General features: G+C 44.9%; 1 protein-coding gene across 1 annotated transcript in view; it reads right to left on the bottom strand.

Annotated features, from left to right (window-relative positions):
• Nup210l (nucleoporin 210 like) overlaps positions 1–27,358 on the bottom strand; it is a 105,324-nt gene that overhangs the window by 50,168 nt on the left and 27,798 nt on the right. Inside the window, exons 9-17 of the mRNA XM_057793822.1 lie at positions 27,107–27,213; positions 25,530–25,670; positions 25,008–25,145; positions 24,305–24,460; positions 17,774–17,972; positions 16,165–16,310; positions 13,059–13,280; positions 3,637–3,810; positions 427–619 (exon numbers count right to left, since the gene is read on the bottom strand). Of these exons, the coding sequence (XP_057649805.1) occupies positions 427–619; positions 3,637–3,810; positions 13,059–13,280; positions 16,165–16,310; positions 17,774–17,972; positions 24,305–24,460; positions 25,008–25,145; positions 25,530–25,670; positions 27,107–27,213 (1,476 nt within the window). The remainder of the gene's footprint in view (positions 1–426; positions 620–3,636; positions 3,811–13,058; positions 13,281–16,164; positions 16,311–17,773; positions 17,973–24,304; positions 24,461–25,007; positions 25,146–25,529; positions 25,671–27,106; positions 27,214–27,358) is intronic.

Genomic DNA, 27,358 nt, shown 5'->3' with positions numbered 1-27,358 from the left:
CCAACCCCTTCTGGATTTCTCAGCACTGGGGGGTGGGGGAGGGAAACGACAGGCCCCAGGGGCTCACACAGGCTACATATATGGTCTCTCACTGAGTGGCACTGCCAATCCTACCTTTATGTTTTTCTATTTAAAAAGCACAAATAGATGGGTAGTGGTGGCTCATGACTTTAATCCCAGCACTCAAGAGGCAGAAGCAGGCGGATCTCTTTTGAGTTTGAGGGAGGTCAGCCTCATCTACGGAGTGAGTTCCAGGACAGCCAAGGCTACACAGAGAAACTCTGTCTTGAAAGACAAAATACAAAAAAGCACATATATCAAAGATGAAAGGCAACATGATGAAATTTGGAAGGAAACAATTGCCCACAGGCAGCATGTGAACCATGTAGCAAATACCTGGTTTACACCCACAAGCTCTTACAGTACCGTGCAAATGGGTCTGTCCACTGCCATCATCTTTGGCTACCATCCCCATTGACTTAGAATCTTCAAAATGGGCTAGCGTCTCATTGGAAGACTTCCATTCGAGTATTAATGAACTGAAATTATCAAACTTCCTCCCATGTTGATCAAATACTGCCAGTTCCAGGACCGAGTCCCTCAGGCTGGACACAGGAATCTACATGAAAAGAAAAGGTCAGAAAGGACGTTTTATAAAAAGGCTATTGGATCAGCTCAGTGGGTTAAGTCCCTTGCTATAAAATCCTGGGATGGATTCTATCCCTGGAACTAACAAAAGATGGGAAGAGAGAATCAGCTTCATAAAGTAGTCCTCTGATTTCCACACACAAACCATGGCAAACATATTTGCACACACACACACACAAAACACATGAACACACACAATAATTTAGTTAATTCAGTAGCCTTAGGGGTGGCAAGCTATGCTTGAAAACAGGAATTACATTTCCTCTCAGACTTCCACTTTGACAGTTTTTAAGTTGACCTGACCCAGTGCTTGTTAACATGGGGTGTGTGTGCTTCCTCTTCCTCTTCCCTTTATTCCTCAGCTTCAGGGCTTGGGGGCAGTGATGTGGGAGTCCCCTCTGTGTGCTGTGATTACCATTAATGATAAAGAAATTGCCTTGGCCTGTTGATGGGGCAGAACTTAGGTAGGCAGGAAAGACTAAACTAAATGCTGGGATAAAGAAGGGCAGAGTCAGAGAGATGCCATGGAGCCGCCAGAGTCAGACATGCTGAAACTTTGCAGGTAAGCCACTGCCACATGGTGATACACAGATCAATAGAAATGGGTTAAATTAATATAAGAGTTAGCCAATAAGAAGCTAGAACGAATGAGCCAAACAGTGATTTAATCATCACAGTTTTGTGTGATTATTTCGTGGCTGGGCAGCTGTGACCAGCAAGTGGCTCCCTCTTCCGACAGGGCAGGTATTTGTTAGCTGCATTTTGATTTCTGAATGATGTAACTAATATGGCACTTTATCCCACCCCAAATATTTCATCATGTATTTCCTATGAAAGAGAACATTTTCTATGTAAACAAACAAAACAATAATACTGTACTTAAGAAAAATATCTTTTAGTTTTATTTTTGGCTATGTGCATTGTATATGTTCATGTGTGTATCCATCCCCACGTATGCAGGCACCCACTGGATATGTGCATGTGTATGCCCATGTATGTCCACGTGTGTATCCATGCCCATGCATGCAGGCACCCACTGGCTATGTGCATGTGTATGCCCATGTATGTCCACGTGTGTATCCATGCCCATGCATGCAGGCACCCACTGGCTATATGTCCATGTATGTCCATGTGTGTATCCATGCCCATGTATGCAGGCACCCACTGGCTATGTGCATGTGTATGCCCATGTATGTCCATGTGTGTATCCATGCCCATGCATGCAGGCACCCACTGGCTATATGTCCATGTATGTCCATGTGTGTATCCATGCCCATGTATGCAGGCACCCACTGGCTATGTGCATGTGTATGCCCATGTATGTCCATGTGTGTATCCATGCCCATGCCTGCAGGCACCCGCCGAGATCAGAAGGAGTCATCGAATCTTCTGGAGCTGGAGTTACAGGTGATTACGAGCTGCTGGATGTGGGTGCTGGGAACTGAACTCAGGTCTGCCCAAGAACTTAATCACTTATCCATCTCTCCAACCCCTCTGTGCTTAAGAATGCCGACATAAGTTCTGGGGAGAGGGCTCAGAGGGCTTTACAGCGCTTGTGCTGCGAGCATGAGCACCTGCGTTCCGATCCCCAGAACCTTGTAGTATGTGTCTGTGATTTTAGCGCCCCTACAGCAAGGTGGGAGGTGGAGACAGGAGACTCCCTGATGGGAGGAAGGCGGCTAGCTTAGCACATGCAATGGTGAAGAAGAAAGACCCTGTTTCAAACATGATGGAAGGAAAGGGCTGATACTTGTGGTTGCTCTCTGACCTCCACTTGTATGTCACAGCCCAAGCATGCGTGTGCATGCACACACACACACACACACACACATACATACACACACATTAATGTAGCATCACTAAATACAGAGTCTCAATTTTCCCTATATATTCCACCAAGTGTTTTTTAAGTCTTTTTAGGATTTTTGTTGATTCATTATTTTCAAAAGGACTTCATTGGGGTTGGAGAGATGGCTCAGAGGTTAAGAGCACTGGCTGCTCTCCCAGTGGTCCTGAGTTCAATTCCTAGAACCCACATGGTGGCTCACAACCATCTGTAATGAGATCTGGTGCCCTCTTCTGGCCTGTAGACATACACACAGACAGAATATTGTATACATAATAAATACATAAATGTTTTTTTTTTAAAAAGGACTTCATCTTTATCTATGTGTATTCATGTACACCTAAGTGTGTGTGTGTGAGCCATGTATGTGCCGGTGCCCAAGAAGGCCAGAAGAGGGTGTTGGATCTTGTGAACTATGGTTACAGGAATGAACCTCCTGACATGGTTGCTGGACCACCTTTCTAGCCCTGATTTGACTGCATGTAAGGACACTTAGTCCCTGGCTGGCTAGTTTTATGTCAACTTGACTCGAGAGGAGGGCTCTAGATGTGAGACAATGCCTGCACTCAAACTGGCTTCAGTAACAGGGCCATCAGGGCTGTCAGGGCTGACAGGCACTGGAGAGTAGGAAGAGAGGTGTGAGTGGGAGCCGTGGTAACAGGGCTGTCAGGCACTGGAGAGTAGGAACGGGGGGGAGGCACGGTAGCATACACATGTAATCCCGGCACTCAGGAGGCTGAGGCAGGAGGAGTGCATGTTTCAGTGCCTGGTTCACCTAGAGAGTGACTTCACCTCTGTGTCACCGTGCTGGGCTTTGTTTACCATGGGTCGTCGAGGTACTTGTGCCGCAGAAGTAATTTCCCTTACTTATTTATAATGCTAGCAAAAGGTTTGACAGGGGAGATGTCGGTAAAACAATTTAGACACTATTCAGGGGCTCATTTGTCTTCGGCCATAATTTCCTAGTACAGTAGACAGTTGTGCTACTAAATGTTCCCAACTGTAACTTAGTTCCTCCTTTGTCATCTGAGTACAAGGACAGCAGTGCCTCTCACCTGACAGCCGGAAGCTGCATTTCATCCCTTATCTTGCAGACACTTAGACAAAAGCGCCTATGTCTTTGGAGGACAGTCTGCACTTACCAGTTGCTTGTTGTACTGTGGCAGAGGACACGGCTGAGTGCCTGTTGCCACCTTGTACACTGGTGTCACCAGCATGCTGGCAGGGTGGGCACAGATGAAGCGCACCTGCACTGTTTCCACAGAGGGACTAGGGTTCAGGACACCCGGGTGATTCCCAATCCGTACAGTGAGGACCTTTAAGGAAACATCAGAGGGTTATTTACATGTGGACTCTCGATGGCCACTGTGTCCAACTACGTAAATCAGAATGAACCTAATGCCACTGTAGAGGAGCCCTTCTGAATATAATAATCAGACAAATCTCTTAAAGGTATGCGCCTTACCCACTACACATTAAATAATCTATGTTTATGTGCAGTGTTTTGCCTGTATGTATGTGTGAGAGCCAGATCTTCCGGGACTGGACTTACAACACTGTGAGTTGTCATGTGGGTGCTGGGAATTAAACCTGGGTCCTCTGGAAGAGCTGCCAGTACTATTAACTGTTGAGCCAAATCTCCAGCCCAAATAATCTACTTTTTAAATGGCAGAAAGCAATCAAGAAAGACACCAGAGCTACACAGATAAACCCAGCCCAGTCTCAAAAAACCAAAACCAAAAAAGTCTTAATTTATAATATAAATTAAAATGAAGCATAAATTTGCATTTTAAAAAAGTGTTGAAAGCACTGCCCACTCCCTCCAAGTCAGAGCAGACCACCCACTATCAGTGACTCTGGTGTGGCTAACAACAGCAGGTTCATTTCCTTGTAGGAAGAATGAAAATACCTAAGTTTGTGACTTCAGGATGGACAAGCCGTTCATTCCTCTACTCTTTGGAACTTCTTGTTTTTTGTCTTTTTGAAAAAAATCATTATTTTTGTTTTTAAGATTTTTAAAGTTAGGGCTAGAGAGATAGCTCAGCTGTTAAGAGCTGCTCTTCCACAGATTCTGGGTTCAATTCCCAACACCCACATGGCAGCTAACAACTGTCTGTAACTACAGTTCCAGGGGACCTGACACCCATGGCAAAACACCAATGTACATAAAAAAAAGTTAAGCAAAAAATATTTTTAAAAAGATTCTTGCCAGGCAGTGGTGGCACACGCCTTTAATCCCAGCACTCAGGAGGCAGAGGCAGGCGGATCTCTGTAAATTCGAGGCCAGCCTGGTCTATAAGAGCTTGTTCCAGGACAGACTGTTACACAAAGAAATCCTGTCTCAAAAAACCAAAAAAATAAAAAAGAAGAAGATTCTTAAAATGATGTGGGAGTGATTTCTTTCTAATCTGTTGCTTTCATTGGTTAATTAATAAAGAAACTGCCTTGGCCCATTTGATAGGCCAGCCCTTAGGTGGGTGGAATAAACAGAACAGAATGCTGGGAGAAAGAAGCCGAGTCAGTGAGTCGCCATGATTCTCCCTTCTGACACAGACGCAGGTTAAGATCTTTCCTGGTAAGCCAGCTGGTGGTGCTACACAGAATATTAGAAATGGGTTAGATCAATATGTAAGAGCTAGCCAATAAGAGGCTGGAACTAATGGGCCAGGCAGTGTTTAAAAGAATACAGTTTCTGTGTAATTATTTCAGGGCATAAGCTAGCCATGCGGGCGGCCGGGTGCCGGGGACATAGCCCGCCGCTCTTATTACAACATTAAAATTGTGTGTGTGTGTTCACGGGCGCGCACAGTGGGTGGATGTGCCCACAGAGGCCATAGGCGTAGGGATCCTCTGGAGCTAAAGCTATAGGCAGTTGTGAGCCAAGAGCAGTAGGCCCTCCTTAATTACTGAGACAACTCTCTAGCCACGAAGACCTGTGTGTGTGTGTGAATGTAAGCCCTGTGTATACAGGAACCCACAGAGATCATGGGATGATCTCTTGGAGCTGCAATTACAGGCAATTGTGAACCACAGTTACTCAGCAGCCATGGTCACTTGTGCAGTCAAAATTACAGTGTGGAAATAGCATAAAATATCTCGGAGTAACTCTAACCAGACAAGTGGAAGACTTGTATGACAAGAACTTTAAATCTTTGAGGAAAGAAATTGAAGAAGACACCAGAAAGTGGAAAGATCTCCCATGATCTTGGGTAGGCAGATTTAACATAGTAAAAATGGCAATCTTACCAAAAGCAATCTACAGATTCAACGCAATGCCCAGCAAAATTCTTCAAAGACCTCGAAAGAATGGTACTCAACTTCATTTGGAAAAGAAAAAAAAAACAAAAAACAAAAAAACCAGGATAGCCAAAACAATCCTGTACAATAAAAGAACTTCTGGAGACATCACAATACCTGACTTCAAATTCTACAGAGCTAGAGTACTGAAAACAGCCTGGTATTGGCATAAGAACAGACAGGAGGGGGGCTGGAGAGATGGCTCAGTGGTTAAGAGTATTGCCTGCTCTTCCAAAGGTCCTGAGTTCAATTCCTGGCAACCACATGGTGGCTCACAACCATCTGTAAAGAGGTCTGGGGCCCTCTTCTGGCCTGCAGGCATACACGCAGGCAGAATATTGTATACATAATAAATAAATAAATAAATAAATAAATAAATAAATAAATAAATAAATACTCAAGTCCAAATGGATCAAAAACCTCAACATAAAGCCAGCCACACTGAACCTTATAGAAGAGAAAGTGGGAAGTACACTTGAATGCATTGGCACAGGGAACCACTTCCTAAATAGAACCCCAGCAACACAGACACTGAGAGAAACAATTAATAAAATGGGATCTCCTAAAACTGAAAAGCTTCTTCTACAGGCTGACATCCAGTTACGTCAGCACCATTTGTTGAATATGCTTTCTTTCTTCTATTGTATACTTTTAGCTCCTTTATCGAAAATCAGGTGTTCATATGATTGAGGGTTAAAATCCAGGTCTTCTATTCGATTCCATTGGTCAACTTCTCTGTTTTTATGCCAATACCAAGCTGTTTTCAATACTGTAGCTCTGTAATAAAGTTTGAAGTCAGTGATGGTAATGCCTCCAGAAGTTCCTTTATTGTATAAGATTGTTTTGGCTATCCTGGGTTTTTTGTTTTTCCATATAAAGTTGATTATTATCCTCTCAATATCTGTGAAGAATTTTGATGGGACCTTGATGGGGATTGCATTGAATCTATAAATTGCCTTTGTTAGAATTGCCATTTTTACTATGTTGATCCTCCCAATCCACATTCATCCATTGCTGGTGGGAATGCAAACTTGTGCAACCACTTTGGAAATCAGTGTGGTGGTTTCTCAGGAAATTCGGAATTAACCTACCCCAGGACCCAGCAATACCACTCTTGGGAATATACCCAAGAGATGCCCTATCATACTACAAAAGTGTCAGGAGCCATTTCAGGCTTTTCCTTTCTCATATCTCACAGGGCCTTGAAGGAAAAATCTTGAGACAAGAAAACTTAAAGTTAGCCAAAACATTACGTACTGACCATGGAGACTCAAGCTCTGGAAAGCACCACAGAGTGTCTTCATGGCTTCCTGCTTATCATTAACAGTAGGTGTTCTAGCCACTGACCTTGCAACTGCCCTGCTTAGCTGCCAAACTGCCCCACTTAGTTGCCTAGCTACTGAGCCCCTCCTTCCCTTCCCCCTTTCCTCAGTTCCCCCTTGCCCTAGCTCCTTTCTGAGGAGTATTTAAGACATGAAACTTGCTTCAATAAACGGGATGCCTTGACAAGGAATACTGCTTGGCGTCCGTTTCTCTCTCCCCCCATGTCTTTCAGATAGTGCCTCTTCAAGACCCTGGAGTAACGTAGGACCTGCTGGGCAGGTCACAAAAGCATTTGTTCAACTATGTTCATAGCAGCATTGTTTGTAATAGCCAGAACCTGGAAACAACCTAGATGCCCTTCAATGGAAGAATGGATGAAGAAAGTGTGGAATATATACATATTAGAGTACTACTCAGCGGTAAAAAACAATGACTTCTTGAATTTTGCATGCAAATGGACGGAAATAGAAAACACTATCCTGAGTGAGGTAAGCCAGACCCAAAAAGAGGAACATGGGATGTACTCACTCATATTTGGTTTCTAGCCATAAATAAAGGACGTTGAGCCTATAATTTGTGATCCTAGAGAAGCTAAACATTGAACCCAAAGAAAAACATATAGTTATCCCCCTGGATACTGGAAGTAGACAAGATTGCCGGGCAAAAATTGGGAACTTGGGGGTCGGGTGGGATGAGGGTAAGGGGAAATGGGGAGAGAAAAGTGAGAAGGGGAGGATGGGGGAACTTGGGGGACTGGGATGGTTGGGATAAAGGAAGGGTGGATATGGGAGCAGGGAAGTATATATTCTAATTAAGGGAGCCATTTTAGGGTTGGCAAAAGACTTGACTCTAGAGGGCCTCCCAGGTGTCCAGGGAGATGTCCCCAGTTAGTTCCTTGGGCAGCTGAGGAGAGGGAACCTGAAATGGCCCTATCCTATAGCCATACTGATGAATATCTTGCATGTCACCATAGAACCTTCATCTGGCGATGGATGGAGATAGACCCACATTGGAGCACCAGACTGAGCTCCCAAGGTCCGAATGAGGAGCAGAAGGAGGGAAAACATGAACAAGGAGGTCAGGACTGCGAAGGGTGCACCCACCCACTGAGACAGTGGGGCTGATCTATTGGGAGCTCACCAAGGCCAGCTGGACTGGGTCTGAAAAAGCATGGGATAAAACCAGACTCTCTGAACATGGCGGACAATGAGGGCTGATGAGAAGCCAAGGACAATGGCACTGGGTTTTGATCCTACTGCATGTACTGTCTTTGTGGGACCTAGCCTGTTTGGATGCTCACCTTCCTAGACCTGGATGGAGGGGGGAGGACCTTGGACTTCCCACAGGGGAAGGAACCCTGACTGCTCTTTGGACTGGAGAGGGAGGGGGAAAGGAGTGGGGGGAGGGGGAGAAGAGTAAGAGGGAAATGGGAGGCGGGTAGGAAGCAGAAATTTTTTTCAATAACAATAAAAATAAAATAAAATAAAAAAAACTGAAAAGCTTCTGTAAAGCAAAGGACACGGTCAACAAGACAAAACAACAGCCTACAGAATGGGAAAAGATCTTCACTAACCCCACATCAGACAGAGGTCTGAGCTCCAAAATATACAAAGAACTCAAGAAATTGGACACCAAAAGATCACATAATCCAGTAAAAAAAAAAAAAAAAAAAAAAAAAAAAATGGAGTACAGACCTAAACAGAGAACTCTCAATAGAGAAATCTAAAATGACTGAAAGACACTTAAGGAAATGTTCAACATCCTTAGTCATCAGAGAAATGCAAATCAAAACAACTCTGAGATTCCATCTTACACCTGTAAGAATGACCAAGATCAAAAACACTGATGACAACTTATGCTGGAGAAGTTGTAGGGGAAAGGGAACACTTCTGTACTGTAACTTACTACTTTGTGTGGGTGTTTTGCCTGCCTGTATGTGTGTGCGCCACATGCATGCCTGGTGCCTGCAGAGGCCGGATAAGGGCACTGGATTCCCTGGAATCTAGGTTGTTGTGAGCTGCCATGTGGGTGCTGGGTTCCAAAGAAACCCAGGTCCTTTGGAAGAGCAGCCTCTGCAGTAGTTATAATTGGCTGATGTCCTTTTGACTGCTGCATATACTGGTGACCCTAATAGGCCAAATTTCTTATATAAAAGGGAGACCTGAACGTGAGTTGGGGACGACTTGAGGATGTGTCTGGTAAATAACACGACAGTAAGAAGCATTTGAAAATAAAGGATTGACTGGGTGAGATCGTTAAGCATGGTGTTGTGTTGAATCCTCTGACCTGGGAAAGTTGAGGTATTGCCATTGGTTTTTCCAACCCCTCATGGCTGAATGGCTCTTTGTAAGCTCACTATATCTGCCTGTGACTGTCTTAGCCCAGGGGACAAATCATGGGAAGGGATTGTTTTCACATTCAGAATGCCCTACAGCTGGTCTTTCCACCAACTGCCTGCCTTCCTGCCGAGTCCCCATGCCTCCTGCCACTCGGTGCATGTTCCATAGACCATCCTCAAGACCCAGTAATACCATTTTTGGGTATATATTCAAAGGATGCTCAATCGTGCCACAAGGACATGTGCTCAACTATGTTCATAGCAGCTTTGTCATAGTCAGAAGCTGGAAACAACCTAAATGCCCCTTGACCAAGGAATGGATAAGGAAAATGTGGTACATTTACACATGGAGTACGATACAGTAGAAAAAATAACGACATCTTGAATTTTGCAGGAAAATGGATGAAGCTAAAAAACATTATTTTGAGTGAAGTAACCCAGACATAGAAAGGCAATTATCACATGTACTCACTCATAGGTGGTTTTTAAACATAAAGCAAAGAAAGCCAGCCTACAAACCACAATCCTAGAGAACTTAGACAACAATGCGGACACTAAGAGAGACTTACATAGATCTAATCTACGTGGGAAATAGAAAGAAGAAAAGGACAAGATCTCCTGAGTAAACTGGGAGCATGGGGACCTTGGGGGAGGACTGGAGGGGGTGGGGAGAGGCCGGAAGGGGAGTAGAGAAAAATGTAGAGCTCAATAAGTATCAATAAAAAATTTATTAAGTTTATTTATTGTATTTTATCTTTTTTTTTTTTTTTTTCGAGACAGGGTTTCTCTGTGGCTTTGGAGCCTGTCCTGGAACTAGCTCTGTAGACCAGGCTGGTCTCAAACTCACAGAGATCCGCCTGCCTCCGCCTCCCGAGTGCTGGGATTAAAGGCGTGCGCCACCATCGCCCGGCTTGTATTTTATCTTATTTACTTACTTTGGTTTAAAAAATTACAGTGTGGATGGGAACGGGACCCCAAGGCCCCATAGCTCCATAGGAGGAGCCGTTGGCAGTTAAAGGCTACTGAGGAGGAAGCCCTCTTCCCTGGAGAGATGGCTGTTCATGCCCTAGTGGACACACCCGTGTGACTACGGGTGCTACCAATTGGACCCACTGGATAACTAACAATACTTCACACAGAGGCCACTGGAGGGCAAGAGGCAGCTTCCTCACCTCTCTGCTCTGTTCCTTTGAGGCAGTCTTCCTCTGAACCTGGAGCCCTGGAAGAGGGTGGGATGGTGTGTGTTTGGTTTTTTTTTCTAGTTAAGTCGGAAGTTGGGGTTACAGGTGTGGGAGGGACTGTGTCTGGCTTGTTGCATGGGTGCTGGGACCAGCGCTCTTCAGACTCTTCAGATCAGATTAGAACTTAGCTATGGCTGGAGAGATGGCTCAGAAGTTAAGAGCATTGCCTGCTCTTTCAAAGGTCCTGAGTTCAATTCCCAGCAACCACATGTTGGCTCACAACCATCTGTAATGGGGTCTGGTGCCCTCTTCTGGCCTGCAGGCATACACACAGACAGAATATTGTATATATAAGAAAGAAAGAAAGAAAGAAGCCGGGCGGTGGTGGCGCACGCCTTTAATCCCAGCACTCGGGAGGCAGAGGCAGGCGGATCTCTGTGAGTTCGAGACCAGCCTGGTCTACAGAGCTAGTTCCAGGACAGGCTCCAAAACCACAGAGAAACCCTGTCTCGAAAAACCACAAAAAAAAAAAAAAAGAAAGAAAGAAAGAAAGAAAGAAAGAAAGAAGAAAAGAAAGAAAGGAAGAAAGGAAAGAAGAAAGAAAGAATTTAGTAGCTAAAACATGGAAACAACCAAAGTGTCCACCAATGGATGAATGCATGAGCATTCAACACACAGATGCACATATATACACACACACATGAATGCATACACACACACACATACACACAAATATGTGTGTGCACTGGGACATTATATATCATAACTGGGACCAGAACTCTCCAGAACTCCTCATGCTTGTAGACAGAGAAAGTGCTCTTAACCCCTGAGTTTTTCTAGTCCCTGAAGCTTATTTTTGTTAGGAAAACCTTAGCAGACACGATAGTGAACGGAAATGCTTTTGCTAGTGAGGACAGAGAGAAAGGGACAGTGCACAGTGCTGGCAGGAGTGAGTGGTTCCGACGCACAGAGAAGTGTAGAACCCTCAGAACCGTGAACGGAATCACATACTGTAGGAGTCAGCAAGTCCACTTCTTGATAGTTGGGGGAGGGGAGGAAGAAGAGTCTTTTGATTTGTTCTTGTTTTTTGAGACAGGGTTTCTCTGTGTAGCCCTGGCTAGGGGCTGGGGAGATAGCTGAATGTGCAAATGTGGGGGACTGGAGTTCGAGTCTCTAGAACCTACCTAAAAGCCAAAAAGGCATGGAAGCCATCTGTAATCCCAGGACCAGGGACGGCACACAGGAGCAAGCTGGCTAGCTAGACTAGCAAGATCCAGGCTCAGCAAGAGACCTTATCTCGATTAGGGAAGGCACCCAATGTCAATTTCAGGCTATATGGGCATCTGCATGTGTGTGTCCGCACATGTCTGAATATAATCTACACATGGCACACAGAGCACATGTGAAGAAGAAAATCAGGCTAAGAAAGCTAGTGAAATTCAGAAGAAAGTTATATGGGTCTGGTATGGTGGCACACACCTTCAGTCACAAAACTGGGGAGGCAGGGACTGGTAGGACTCTGTGAGTTCAAGGCAGCCTGGTCTGCATAGCAAGTTCCAGGATAGACAGGGTTGCATCGAGACTATCTCAAAAAATCAAACCAAACAAAATATAGATAAGTAAGCATCCAAAAGTTAAAAGCAAAAAACTAGGGGGGGTGGGGTGGCTGGAGAGATGGCTCAGAGGTTAAGAGCACTGACTGCTCTTCCAGAGGTCCTGAGTTCAATTCCCAGCAACCATGGTGGCTCACAGCCATCTATAATGAGATCTGGTGCCCTCTTCTGGCTTGCAAGCATACATGGAAGGAATGTTGTATACATAATAAAAAAAAAAAAAAAAAAAACTAGGGGGAAGGAGAGATGACTCAGTGGTTGAGAGCATAGCACACTTACACACATAAAAGCAAATACAAGTACACATAAATAAAACAAATCTTTGTTTCTTTTTTTTTTACGATTTATTTATTTATTATGTATACAATATTCTGTCTGTGTGTATGCCCACAAGCCAGAAGAGGGCACCAGACCTCAGTACAGATGGTTGTGAGTCACCACGTAGTTGCTAGGAATTGAACTCAGGACCTCTGGAAAAGCAGCCAGTGCTCTTAACCTCTGAGCTATCTCTCCAGTCCCCTCTTTGTTTCTTAAAGAAACAAACATTGCAACATCATACCAATGTCAGGCAATGATGATGCGCACCTTTAATCCCAGCACTCAGAGAGGCAGAGGCAGTGGGATCTCTGAGTTCAAGGCCAGCCTGGTCTACAAGACAGCCAGGGATAAACAGAGAAACCCTGTCTCAAAAAACAAACAGGAAGGAAGGAAGGAAGGAAGGAAGGAAGGAAGGAAGGAAGGAAGGAAGGAAGGAAGGAAGGAAGGAAGGAAGGAAGGAAGGAAGGAAGGAAGGAAGGGGCTATTTTCCTTACTTGTTCTCCTAATTCCAGGCACAGGACTCGGTAGACATACTGGTTCTGCTTCCTCTTAGCTGGCAGCCGGGCCTCTGTTACTCTAACACTCTCTGGCTTCTCCATGCTCAGTTCCAAAAAAAATCGGGAAGGCTCCAAGATCCATGGATGAGGGCCCCCTTCAAATACCATCTCCTTCACAGACTGCCACGTCACCAAGGCCACTTCCACAGGATTCACAGCCTGAAACAGATTCATCTTACATAGTTAGGGACTTGTTTTATTACTATCTGTTTAGAAAGAGTCGGGTCTCCCACACTCCTGGATCTGATTCTCTTGCCTCCACCTCCCCAGTCCTGGATTAAATATCTATCAGTCAGGTGCTGGTGGTGCACACCTTTAATCCCAGCACTCAAGGAGGCAGAGGCAGATGGATCTCTGTGAGTTCAAGTCCACCCTGGTCTACAGAGAGAGTTCCAGGACAGGCTCCAAAACTACACAGAGAAACTCTGTCTTGAAAAACAAAAACAAAAAATCTCTCACCTGTCTGTCTGTCTGTCTCTCTGCCTGTCTGTCTATCCACCTCTTTCCCTTCCCCTTTCCTCTCAACGCTCTCCTATGTATTCTCCTTTCTCTCTTTCAAATTCATAACCCCTTTCTCTGATTACTGTTACCCACACCTTTTCTCTATAATAATTTTTTTGAGACAGGGTCTCTTCTTTATTATAATTTTTATTTTATGTGCATTGGTGTTTTGCTTACATGTATGTCTGTGTGAGGGTATAGGGCCCCTTAGATCTGGAATAACAGGCATATGAGCAGTCATGTCGGTCCCGGGAATTGAACCCCAGATTCTCTGGAAGAATAGTCAGTGTCCTTAACCTCTGAACCACCTCCCCAGCCCCTATAATTTTTGTTTTGAGATTATAATCTTTTAACTTTATTTCTACTATTTATTTATTTTGAAAACAGGTTCTCAGTTATGTAGCCTTGGCTGCCCTGGAGCTTGCTCTGTAGATCAGGTTGATGTCAAACTTGAGACTCACCAGCCTCAGCATCCTCAGTGCTGGGATTAATGCATGTGCTATCATGCCTGGCTGAGAATATAACACATTTATATGGTTTTCTCCCTTCCCTCTCCTCCCCCTAATTCCTCTTGTTCTCTCTCAAGTTCATGGCTTCTTTCTCTTTGCTGTTACATATATGTAAGTATTTGTGTATATGTAAATATATATTCCTAAGTACACAAATACAGCCTGTCCAGTCTGTATAATGTGTGTTTTCAGGGCTGACCATCTGGCATTGGAGACTGTGCTGGATAGTTTATGTCAATCTGAGAGGAGGAAACTCAGCTAAGAAAATGCCTCCAGCCAGGTGGTGGTGGCACAAGCCTTTAATCCCAGCACTCGAGAGGCAGAAGCAGGTGGATCTCTATGAGTTCGAGGCCTGGTCTACAAGAGCTAGTTCCAGGACAGGCATCAAAGCTGCACAGAGAAACCCTGTCTTGAAAAAAAAAAAAAATGCTTCCACAGCTGGGCAGTTGTGGCACATGCCTTTAATCCAGTACTTGGAGGCAGAGGGCAGAGATTGGTGGATCTTTATGAGTTCAAGACCAGCCTGGTCTACACAGTGAGTTCCAGGACAGCCAGGGCGACACAGAGAAACCCTGTCTTGAAAAAAACAGAAAGAAAAAAATGCCTCCACAGGATAGAGCTGTAAGGCATTTTCTTAATTAGTGATTGATGGGAAAGACTCAGCCCATTGTGGGCGGGGCCATCCCTGGGCTGGTGCTGGGGTTTGAAAGAAAGAAGGCTGAGCAAGCTGTGGGAAACAAGGCCATAAGAAGCCCCTCTTCAGGGGCCTCTGATCCGCTCCTGCCTCCCAGGTTCCTTCCTGTTTGAGGTCCTGTCATGACTTCCTTTGATGATGCGGAAATGTAAGCCAGAAAAACCCGTTTCCTTCCCAACATGCTTTTTGATGATGGTGTTTCCTCATAGCAACAGTAACCATAACTAAGACAAGAACCAGCTGGTGCGCTCTCCATGGAGGGGACCGTTGCTCCCGCTTTCAGCATCCTTAGCTGCCTGTAGGGCTTTTGTGTGGGGCTGAGGCCCTGTGAGCTTCTCCCTCTTCTGCCTTAGCACAGATCCCCTCACTGAGGTCACATCTGGGCAGTTCTAAGGCTCGCCCTGCTTTTATTTTGAACCCACTTGTCATAATATTTAATGGACTAACCCTAATGGCCCCAAATACTGGCTGCTATTCTGAAAATACATAAACACAAGGGGTAAATATGACTGACCCCTCTTCCATAGGATAGGAAGTTGCTGAGAGGTAGCTATCTTCAAAAGGAACTGTGCTAATAGTCTGTGTGAGTGGTGCCTACAGAGATATATACATATGTAAAAATCAGATATTACCTTAAAATTAGTATCTCATGTGATTAATTTCCTATAGCTTATACCTCATTATTAAATAAGAAAGTTAAATACCTAAAATTTGCTAATGCAAGATAAAGATAATATATATATATATATACTTTTTTGGTTTTTTGAGACAGGGTTTCTCTGTAGCTAAAGATAATATTATTATATTATTGCTACTGACAGGTGGGGGATGTGGTTTAGTTGGGGGTGGGGTTATTTGCTTATTCATTGGTTGGTTGGAAGCTTGCCTAGCATGCATGAGGCCTGAGTTCCAGCCCACAGGGCATGAACTGAGTGTGACTGAATACTACTGTAACCCCAAGCTTGTGATATAGAAACAGGAGGAGCAGAAGTTCAAGATCATCCTGGATACATGTCTAATTGAAGTTCAGCCTGGGCTCCATGAGACTCTGTCTAAAAACAAACAAAAAGAAAGAAAGAAAGAAAGAAAGAAAGAAAGAAAGAAAGAAAGAAAGAAAGAAAGAAAGAAAGAAAGAAAGAAAGAAAGAGAAAAGCTGTGCCTGAATGAGTTCATTCAGGAAGCTTGGGGGATAAATTCCCACACCACAGAGGTCCGATGTGAGCTGAGATCTAAACAGAGACAACAGTAAAGAGGCCACAGATCCTGACCGCTGCGCCTTCGTGGAGAGAATGGATGGCGAGCAGCCAGGGCTTTACCAGGCTAGCGACGGACAGCTCACCTTTAGAGGCTCGTACGCGGCAAATGTGGCACTGCTCCCAACCTGCTCTTCATGCCCAGTCACGCTGACTGTCACCACAGTGTGGCCTGGAGACATGGCTGCTACGTGCACACTAGAACAGTGCTCCGGTCCAGGGCTTTTAATACCTTTCGATCAAAAGACATGGTTTCAACAGACATGGTGGCTCCAGAAGAATCCAGAGTTTAAAGCCAGCCTCAGCTACAAAGCAACTTTAAGGTAAGCCTGGGCTACAGGAAACCCTGTCCCAACAACAAACAAATACCCACCCCAAAGCTTACCATAACTCAGATTAATAAGTAGCTGTTTGTTTGTTTGTTTGTTTTTTAAAGAAATTAGGCTATAGAAAGAGAATAATTTTAACCCATTAGAAGTATAACCTAGGGCTGGACAAATGTCTCAGTGACTAAGAGTACTGACTGCTCTTCCGTTCCCAGCACCCACATGTCCACTTACTACCACTCTGAACTACAGGTCCGGAGGACCCAACAGCGCTGGTCTCTGTAGGACCAGCACTCAAGTACGCATGCCCACATGCTGACATACACACCTAAGAGAAAATACTGAAAAGATTTGGCTGAGCATGATGACACCTTTAGTCTCATCACTTTGGAAGTTCAAGGCCAGCCAGGTCTACATAGTGAGTTCCAGGCCAGTCAAAAGCTATATAGTGAGACCCTATCTCAAAAAACCCTTCATATCTATTTATTTATGTACTTTATTGTATGGATGTTTTATCTTCAGCACACCAGAAGAGGGCATCAGATTCCATCATAGATGATTGTGAGCCACCATGTAGTTGCTGGGAATTGAACTCAGGACCTCTGAAAGAGCAGCTAGTGCTCTTAACAGCTGAGCCATCTCTCCAAATTCTCCAATCCCCCCCAAAAAATCTTAAAACCATAACCTTCTCTGGGTATGGTGGCATGTGCCTGTCATCTTAGTACTTGGCTCATGCAGAGTATTCTCCCAAGCTGCACAGAGCAACTCCTGCCTCAAACAAAACAAACATAATGCCTTCATGTGCCCACGAGGGCCCATTGTTTTCATTGAGTTGATGTGCACCTTTCTACTGTAGCCCAGAACTGGACTGCTCATCATCCTATACAAGGCCCAGAGTTCAATTACCAGCAAAGCCAATAAATAAGGCACAGGGTAGAGGTGTTACAGAGAAGGTACAGGGTAGAGGTGTTACAGAGAAGGTGTAGGGGACAGGTGTTACAGAGAAGGTGTAGGGGACAGGTGTTACAGAGAAGGTGTAGGGGACAGGTGTTACAGAGAAGGTGTAGGGGACAGGTGTTACAGAGAAGGTGTAGGGGACAGGTGTTACAGAGAAGGTGTAGGGTACAGGTGTTACAGAGAAGCACACGTCTTTCATGCCAGTACTCAGGAGGCTTACACAAGAAGGTTATTAATTCAAGGTCAGCCTAGGCTACATAGCAGGGTCATGAGTGTGTGTGTGTGTGTGTATGTGTTTGTGTGTGTGTTAAAGAGAGAGAGGAAGGGAGGGAATTGTATAAATTAATCTACAGGGGTGATTGGTCCCTTAATTCAAGGATGAAGGAGAAAAGTAGGAAGATCTTTGTCTTGCCTTCTTTATAAAGAGTGAAGACTCCTTGCTTATCCGAGTTGAGATCCAGGGGTAGGTGAGAGCAGTCGGTAAATGCGATGGTCTCTCTGGTCTCTGTATTGACATGATACATTGCAATGGGGACCTCAATAATCTGACCAATTTCCACATCAGCTTGAAATGGTAACAGTTCCATTTTGTTCAGCTTCATGACATATATCTTGAGGAAAAGCAATTAACTTTTAGGAAAGTCTTAGAAGAGATATGTAAATGCATGCATAATCATGTGCTGCATGCATATACACATGTAATATACACATAAACACGCACATTTAGGTGTGGTTGCACAAAACTGATTCTAGCCCTTAGAAGCTGAGACCAGACGATAGAGTCAAGTGCAGGCTGGGTCATGTAGTGAGATCCTGTCTCAGCAGCCATGTGTATATTCTCTCTCTACATTGTTACTTACATAGTTTACTGTAGTGAGATCCTGTCTCAACAGCCATATGTATATTCTCTCTCTACATCTCTACATTGTTACTTACATAGTTTACTTTAGGTTCCCTGTTCTTCCTTTTTTTTTTTTTTTGGTGGCGATGCTAGGGGTTGAACCTAAATCCTTGTTCATAAGAGGAAAGCCCACTATGCCAAGCTAGGCCTCCAGTTAAAAACATGTGATTATATATATATATATATGTATATATATATGATAAAATATATAATTACATAAATTATATATATTATATATAATATAACATATAATTTTGTTATATTAGATACAAATTATATAATAAATTGGGTTAGATAACATAAAGTTATTCTCTAACATATATTATTTTGGGTTCTTTTTGAGACAGGGTTTCTCTGTGTAGCCCTAGCTGTCCTAGAATTCACTATGTAGACCAGACTGGCCTTGAATGATGGAGGAAGGTCATTGGCTAATAAAGAAACTGCCTTGGCCCATTTGATTGGCCAGCCTTTAGGTGGGTGGAGTAAACAGAACAGAATGCTGGAAGAGGAAGAGGAAGTGAGCTCAGATGCCACGCCGCTGCTCTCCAGAGCAGACGATGCAGCCAGCCGCCAGGTCAGACATGCTGAATCTTTTCCAGTAAGACTAGTGCTACACAGATTATTAGAGATGGGTTGATTGGGATATGAGAATTAGCCAGTAAGGGCTAGAGCTAATGGGCCAAGCAGTGTTTAAAAGAATACAGTTTGTGTGTCATTATTTTGGGGCATAAGCTAGCCAGGCGATCAGGAGCTGGGGCGGCAGCTCCCACAACACTTGAACTCAGAGATTGCCTGCCTCGGCTTTTGTTTAAACAGAAAAAGGGGAAATGATGGGGGAGAGTCTTCTGTTTTGTGTTAATTTCATTGGTTAAATAAAGAGACTGCCAAGCTGGGCTGTGGTGGCGCACGCCTGTAATCCCAGCACTCGGGAGGCAAAGGCAGGCGGATCTTTGTGAGTTCGAGGCCAGCCTGGTCTAGAAGAGCTAGTTCCAGGACAGGAACTAAAAGCTATGGAGAAACCCTGTCTCAAAAATCAAAACAAACAAACAAACAAACAAATAAAAATAAATAAATAAAAAATAAAAAAAATAAAGAGGCTGCCTTGGCCCTTTAATAGGACAGAAGATTAGGTAGGCGGAGAAAACAGAACAGAATGCTGGGAGGAAGAAGCCGAGTCAGTCAATCGCCATGATTCTCCCACTCCAGACAGACGCAGGTTAAGATCTTTCCTGGTAAGCCACACCTCGTGGGGCTACACACATTATTAGAAATGGGTTAAAGCAAGATGTGTGAGCTAGCCAGTAAGAGGCTAGAGCTAATGGGCCAAGCAGTGTTTAAAAGAATACAGTTTCCATGTAATTTTTTCGGGGCATAAGCTAGCTGGCGGCCAGGAGCCAGGCGGCAGGAACGTGGCCCGCAGCTCCTTCAACAGTGACCAACTTCAGTTAGAATACATTTAACACAAACACATACGCCTGCTTTAGGGTCTCCATCTGTGACAAACCCCACGACCGAAAGTGGCCTGAGAAGAAAAGTGCGTCACACACAGAAGTTAGGGCGGGGCCTGGAAAAGGGGGCCGAAGCGGAGGCCACGGAGAAAAACAGGTCACTGGCTTGCTCTCGTGGCTTCTCAGCTTGCTTTCTTACATCGTCTAGGACCACCAGCGCAGGTACTAGAAGCCCAAATGCTATAACTACAATGGGCTGGGCCATCCCACATCAACCATTAGTTAAGAAAATGTCCCATTGGCTTCCACAAAGACCCATCTGGTCAGGGCAGTTTCTTAATTGTGATTCCGTCTTCTAAATGACTCTAAGCCTATATCAAGCTGCCAAAGATCTAACCAGGACAACAGAGAATCAGCCATTCATACGCATGGGTTATGCATCTATAGACTCAACTGACTAAAAATACTTGGGAAAAACACATCTGCACTGAAAATGTACACTTTTTTCTTTGTTTGGCTTGAGATAGGATTTATGTCACCCAGGCTGGCCTTGAGTTTACTCTGTGGCCGAGATGGCTTGGATACCACAGCCTCTGTCCCTGAGTTCTGGGGAATCACAGGTACACCGCACTTAGATGCCCTTCTTCCCTTGTCGCGATTCCCTGAACAGTGACGGACAGCTGGACACAGTGGCCCTTAAGAGGTGGATGCAAGAGAACTGCCATGAATTTGAAGCCACCTGGGCCACAGATAGAGGCCCTGTCAAAAAACAAAACAAAACAAAAAAAAACAACAACAAAACATACCCAAGAACAAAAACACAACACAGCATAACAACGCATTGACATGGCATCAGAGATAGCTGAGAGAATCACACACAATTCTTCCATTTACTGTGTTCCCTATGTACGTTGCTGTCAGAACTAGAAACCTCCACACCATCTCTGTAGCTTCATATCTTTTACTTCCCTTATCCAACTGCTCATCAAATCTTTAATCCTACAGTCCTAGCATTTGGGCTGAGACAGGAGAATGGCCAAGAGTTAGCGGCCAGACTGAGCTACATAACTGAGTTTGTAGAATAAACTTTGGTCATAGAATAGGACCCTGTCTCAACCGATCCCTCTCCCCAAGTAAGACCTGTTGTGGAATATTATTGTAACTATTTAAGATGTGTTGTGTTTGTTTATGTTGTGTGATATTTGTTTAACTATCTAAAGATGTGTTGCATTTGTTTAATTATGTAAAGCAGTGTTGCTGTTTTACCTTGTCTGCCTAAGGCACTGTTGGTGCATGGCCAACAGTGAGGGAGGGGGTGTGGCCAGGACTTCTGAGCAGGGACAGTGAGGAGGAGCAGGAATCTAGGCTCGAGGGAGACGAGGGAGACGAGGGAGACGAGGGAGACGAGGGAGACGAGGGAGACGAGGGAGACGAGGGAGAGACGAAGACACCAGGGATATGCCAGGGCCCAGCCAGCCAGCCCTGGAAGAAGCAGGAAAGCAGGACATACAGAATAAAAGAAAGGTAAAAAGCCCTGAGGCAAAACACAGATGAATAGAAACAGATTAAATTAAGTTAGAAGAGCTAGTGGGACAAGCATAAGCTAAGGCTGAGCTTTCATAACTAATAAAGTCTCCGTGTCTTTATTGGGAGCTGGTTGGTGGCCCAAAGAAATTTCCAACTGCAAGATCCTTTCAATCTCTCCACTTTTCGTTGTTGTTTTAAGACAGGGTCTTGCTCGGTGGTGGTGGCACACGCCTTTAATCCCAGCACTCAAAAGGCAGAGGCAGGCAGATCTCTGTGAGTTCGAGACCAGCCTGGTCTACAGAGCAAATTCTACACAAAGAAACATTATCTCAAAAAACAAACCAAAAAAGAAAAAAGAAAAGAAAGGAAAAGAAAAAAGAAGAAAAGAGAAAATAAAAAACAAAGAAATCTTCCCACCTAGATTTAGTTCTCTGAGGAAGTGCTGTCATGTTTTTTTGGGGGGGGCTATGGTACTTAGTACTTATCAGTACCAGAGGCACTCAGTAAATGATCATGATGTGATGACACAATGTCAGATCATAGCTGGGCGGTGGTGGTGCACGTCTTTAATCCCAGCACTCGGGAGGCAGAGGCAGGTGGATCTCCATGAGTTCGAGAAGCCTGGTCTACAAGAGCTAGTTTCAGGACAGCTAGGACTGCTATACAAAGAAACCCTATCTCAAAAAACAAACAAACAATGTCAAGTCACACAAGGAAAACCATCATAAGCCATACACTGAAGGAAACAGAAAAATGGTCATACAATTAGTCTAAGAAAAAAGCCTTGTTTTTTGTTTAAGACAGGGTCTCGGGGGGCTGGAGAGATGGCTCAGAGGTTAAGAGCACTGACTGTTCTTCCAGATGTCCTGAGTTCAAGTCCCAGCAACCACATGGTGGCTCACAACCATCTATGAGATCTGGTGCCCTCTTCTGGCCTGCAGGTGTACATGCAGGCAGAACACTGTGTATATATAATAAATAAAATCTTAAAAAAAAAAAAGACCACATTCCTAATCCTTCTGCCTTTAACTCGAAATTGGGGTGAAGACAGGTGTGTACTCCTGGCAAGTATTTTCCGTCTTTTACAGGTAGCTTAACTCACCAAAATATGAGACTAGTTAGTAATAAGGCTAAGATGGAAGCCACTGATGACTGTACCGGGGAGGGGCTCAGCAGATAGACGCACCCCGCGCACACTGCTGGTGACTTGAGTTTCGTTTCTGGTACTCAGGTCTTGTGACTAATCTTTTTTTTTTTTTTTTTTTTTTGCTTTTTCGAGACAGGGTTTCTCTGTGGTTTTGGAGCCTGTCCTGGAACTAGCTCTTGTAGACCAGGCTGGTCTCGAACTCACAGAGATCCGCCTGCCTCTGCCTCCCAAGTGCTGGGATTAAAGGCGTGCACCACCACCGCCCAGCTCTTGTGACTAATCATGGCTGTCAACTTGATACACTCGGGAAGAGGGTACCTCAGTTGAAGAACGGCCTCTGAGTTGTCCATGGGCATGTCTGTGGAGCATTTCCTCGGCTGTCGATGGATGTGGAGGAGAGAAGACACCACAAAGCTGTCTTCCGACTTCCACACGCACTGCTGTGGCAATGCACCCTCGACATGCATATGCACACGCAATAATGAATATTAAAAGATTACATGTATCAAAGTGAATTTTTTAATGGTTAGGACTGGGAACATGGGCTCAATTGTAAAGAACTTGTCTTACAAAGTGGGGACCTGAGCTTAGACCCCCAAACTTCCCAGAGAATCCAGGCACAGTGTAGGGGAGAGAAAGCAGGGCTTTGCACAGGGTAGGTCGTGTTCTCTGCCACCAGGTTACATCCCCAGCCCAAGACCACCCCATTTTACAACCGAGGAAGCAAACACAGACATCAAACATATGACTCTTTTGTTGTTGTTGTTTTGTTTTTTGAGACAGGGTTCTCTATGTAATAGTCCTGGTTGCCTGGAACTCGCTCTGTAGACCAGGCTGGCCTCGAACTCACAGAGATCCGCCTGTCTCTGCCCCCTAAGTGCTGGGATTAAATGCATGTGCACCAATACCTGGTGTATATGTCTTTTTGTTTGTTTGCTTGCTTGTTTTGTTTTCCAAGACAGACTTTCTCTGTATAGCCCTGGCTGTCCTGGAACTTGCTCTGTAGACAAGGCTGGCCTTGAACTAACAGAGATTCATCTTCTGAGCACCGAAGGGACTGAAGGCGGCACCACTACCACCCGGCTAAATACAGGACTCTTAAGTAGGAGTCAACCCATATTCAGAAATATTTAAGGAGTATGTACTTTCAGGTTGAATTTCATGACATTTGAATTTACTTTACTTCTATTTACTGAGATAGGGTTTCATGTAGTTGAAGATGGTGCTGGATTGCTGCTGTCCTGGCTCCACCTCCCGAGTGCTGGATTATAGGCATAGCCTCCATGCCCAGTTTTGTGGGTGCTAAGGACTGAACCTGGTTTTCGTGCATGACAATCACTCTACCAGATGAGCCATGACCTCAGGCCTTGAGTAAAATTTTCAAATAGTCAAGTTAGATTAGATGTAATTTTGAACATGCCCTGAACTTAAATTTAGAAATCGTAGCCTGGTGGTGGTGGCTCACATATTTAACCCCAGCATTTGAGAGGCAGAGGCAGGTGGATCTCTGTGAGTTCGAGGTCAGCCTGGTCTACAGAGTGAGTTCCAGGACAGTCAGGGCTACATAGAAAAACCCTGTCTCAAAAAAGAAAAAAAGAAAAGAAAAAACCCAAACAAACAAACAATTCAGAAATCATGGGGCTGGAGAGATTGCTCAGCATTTAAGAGTTCCTGCTGTTCTTGTGGAGGCTGCAGGTTCGATTCCCGGAATCCACATAGCCATTCACAGGCGCCTGCGACTCTAGTTCCATGGGATCCAGTGCCCTCCTATGACTCCCATGTACTAGGCACAGAAGTGGTGCACAGATGCACAGATATACATGGAGGCAAAACACTCATACATATAATTTATTTACAAAACTAACCCCTAAATTTAGACAGTGGTGTCCCAAAGATACTCAGTTTTCAAGAGCCACTTACCTTACTTTCTCCATATCGAAAAGGATTTTGTACATCTCGTGCCAAAATGGTACTGTTCCCTCTCACCTGACCTGCGGTGACCACTCCTTTGGTGGTGACCATGGCCACCGTTTCATTAGAAGAGGTCCAGGTGAAGTTGCCACTACCTCCCTCCACCTGTGAAAAACCACAACCCATGTTGAACTCTCTGGGAAGAAAGGGGAATCTAAGTGACAATGTAGGACTGGTGAAGTCAAGTTTAGAAACTAATAAAATGATGTAATGAATGATCTCTGCACCTGTCAAGCCACCGGAATTGGCCGTGAAGGAGGAAATGACAAGGAAAGGATTAAAGGGAGGGTAAGTAGCTCTCCCGCCACACAAGGTCACAGGGGCACCAGGGAATAGGACAAAGCATCGTAAAACTCACAAGGAAATAACAGATGGCCACACAGAGAGCATGGCAGTTCTTAGGTTTGGTGGGGAGGTAAAAGTCAACAACAAACCTGGGACTGGGATGCAGCTCCACCGGCAGAGTGGAGCAGGGTGTGATCCCCGCACTGCAATGCCAGGTTGTGCATCCCACGTGGTGCAGTCAGGACAGCCTGAGGTTACACGGGGGTTCAAGGCCCTTCTAAACCACATGTCACAACTTTTTCAACAAAGCAACCTACTAGGGAAACATTTATTTCTGTGTGAATTCCATTATTAGAGGATGTCATACCTGAACTTTGTAACGAGTTGCTGTTCCCAGAGGATAATGGGGAAACGCCAGAAAGCTGGGTGCAAGCTGGATGGGAAAATAGATCTTCACTTCTTGCTGGTGACTGATTTCATACTTTTTAGGCTGAGCACTGTTGCTCTGCAGGAACAAGAAAAAAAATGTCAAAATAGATCTCCTGAGACACTTTCTTGTTTTATTTTGGATTGTGACATGGTTTTTCTGTGTAATATCTCAGACTGTCCAGGAACTTGCTTTGTAGACCAGGCTGGCCTCAAACTCACAGAGATCCGCCTGCCTCTGCCTCTCGAGTGCTGGGATTAAAGGCATGCGCCACCAGCCTCTGCCCAGTTTGGAAAAGTTTCTTAAAGGAACTGTGTGCTATCTGCACTGGCAGGACAGTCTGTAGAGGCACGCAGTGCCGTGTGGCGTGACAGAGGAAGATGGCATGTCACCGCTGCTTTAAATCGCAGCAGCCTGCCCTACCAGGGCTCCTAGGGATTGGCCGGCTGTTGAGACACCTACCTCCTGAATGCTGGAAGTCAGGGTCGCATTTATCATCGCAACCCCATCTTTCAGGGCTTTCAACACATGGTAAGATCCGTTGGAAGTGCTTAGTTGCTCTTCAAAATATTCCTTCAGAAACTGGAACGTGATCTTGAGATTCTGAAACCAGTTCAATGGCAAAACAAATCTGAAGATGTATTTTTCCCCAAATACAATTTCCCTAAAACCATTTTAATGCCAAGCCACAGATAAGACTGTAGGTACACACTTAAGGGATGAAGACCTAAGAACGGGGTGGGTGTGTGCTGGGGAGATGGCTCAGTCACAAAGAGCACTGTTGCTCTTGTAGAAGGCCCAATTCAGTTCTCAGCATCCACGGGGCAGCGCAAACCACCTATAGGTCTGGCTCCGGGGGTCCAACACATGTGGTCTCTGGGCCCCTGCACGCACATGTACACACCCACAAACACATAATTAAAATTGAATAAACAGAAGCTGGGCTGTGATGGCACACACCTTTAGTCCTAGAGACAGAGGCAGGCGGGTCTCTGAGTTTGAAGCCACCTCCGGTCTACAGAGCAAGTTCCAAGACAGGCAAGGCTACACAGAGAAGCCCTGTCTCAAAAAAACAAAACAAAACAAAAACCCAATCCAAAAAGTAAATAAATAAACAGGAGCTGGAGAGATGGCTCAGTCCTGCTTTTCCAGAAGATCCCAGGTTCAGTTTCCAGTACCGACATGGCAGCTCACAACCATGTAACTCTAGTTCCAGAGGATCCTGTGCCCTCTTCTGGCCTCTGTTCAGTATCAGGAATACATATATGCAGAAAACCACTTGTACACACCAAGTTTTTTCTCTGTGAAACAGCCACAGCTGTCGTGGAACTCACTCTGTAGACCAGGCTGGCCTCGAACTCACAGAGATCCGCCTGCCTCTGCCTCCTGAGTGCTGGGATTAAAGCCAAGCTATTGATTCAAAAAGTACAAAACTTTTGCTTTCCCTCATGGGAAGTCTGTCAGAAAGGTGTGATTTAAGATGGTATTCATGATGCATAGTGCCTGACTCTCAACCCTGTCAGTCCTGGGCAGGACACAGAAGTATGGCATGCGGAGAGAGGCTTGTCCCCAGCTGTTACTGGGCTCTTCAGCTCCTGCCTGTAATCCTGACCATATTATGATTTCCAGGTTAGCATCCCCGAAGAACAGCACTAGTTAATGGCAATAATAATAATCACAACTAATAACTTGCATTTACAAAGGCAAAGATTCAGAGCAAAGGAAGAAAGACGGCTTTCTCCCACTTAGATGGCCCACGCTAGAAGCTGTTCACAGAGGACCTAAGAAAATAAGAGAGGGCTGTGGTGTGGCTCAGTCGGGAGACTGCTTATCTTGTGTACTCGAGGCCCTGGATTCGAAGCCTAGAAGCAAATGAAACTGGACATGGGCACACATCTGTAATCCTAGCACTCTCCTGAGTAGATGCAGAAAGGTCAGGAGTTCAAAGTCATTGTCTTCTACACAGCCAGCTAAAAGTCCAGTGTGGACTATGTAAGATCCTGTCTCAGACAGGGAGCAAAAACCAAAGAGAGACTCACATCTGAAATATGAACCCTTGTGCTGCTTTTATCAAACACATCAATTGTGACGACATACACCTGGCCCACCTCGAGACTCCATCGGCCACCAGGATGAACCGTGAAACCTGCATGCAAAGCAAGAAACATGAGACTGGAAAGAGGTCCGTGTCAACAAAAGATGCATCACATAGTTACTCTCCTATTGTTATGAGCACCGTGGCCAAGCATGGCGGTTGGAATGAGACGTCCCCTCCAACAAGTCTCACACAT

This window comes from Chionomys nivalis, chromosome 18 (assembly GCF_950005125.1).
Source record: "Chionomys nivalis chromosome 18, mChiNiv1.1, whole genome shotgun sequence".
NCBI classification, from domain to species: Eukaryota; Metazoa; Chordata; class Mammalia; order Rodentia; family Cricetidae; genus Chionomys; species Chionomys nivalis.
The sequence above is the reverse complement of the archived record's forward strand: the minus strand, read 5'-3'. Positions and strand labels throughout refer to the sequence as shown.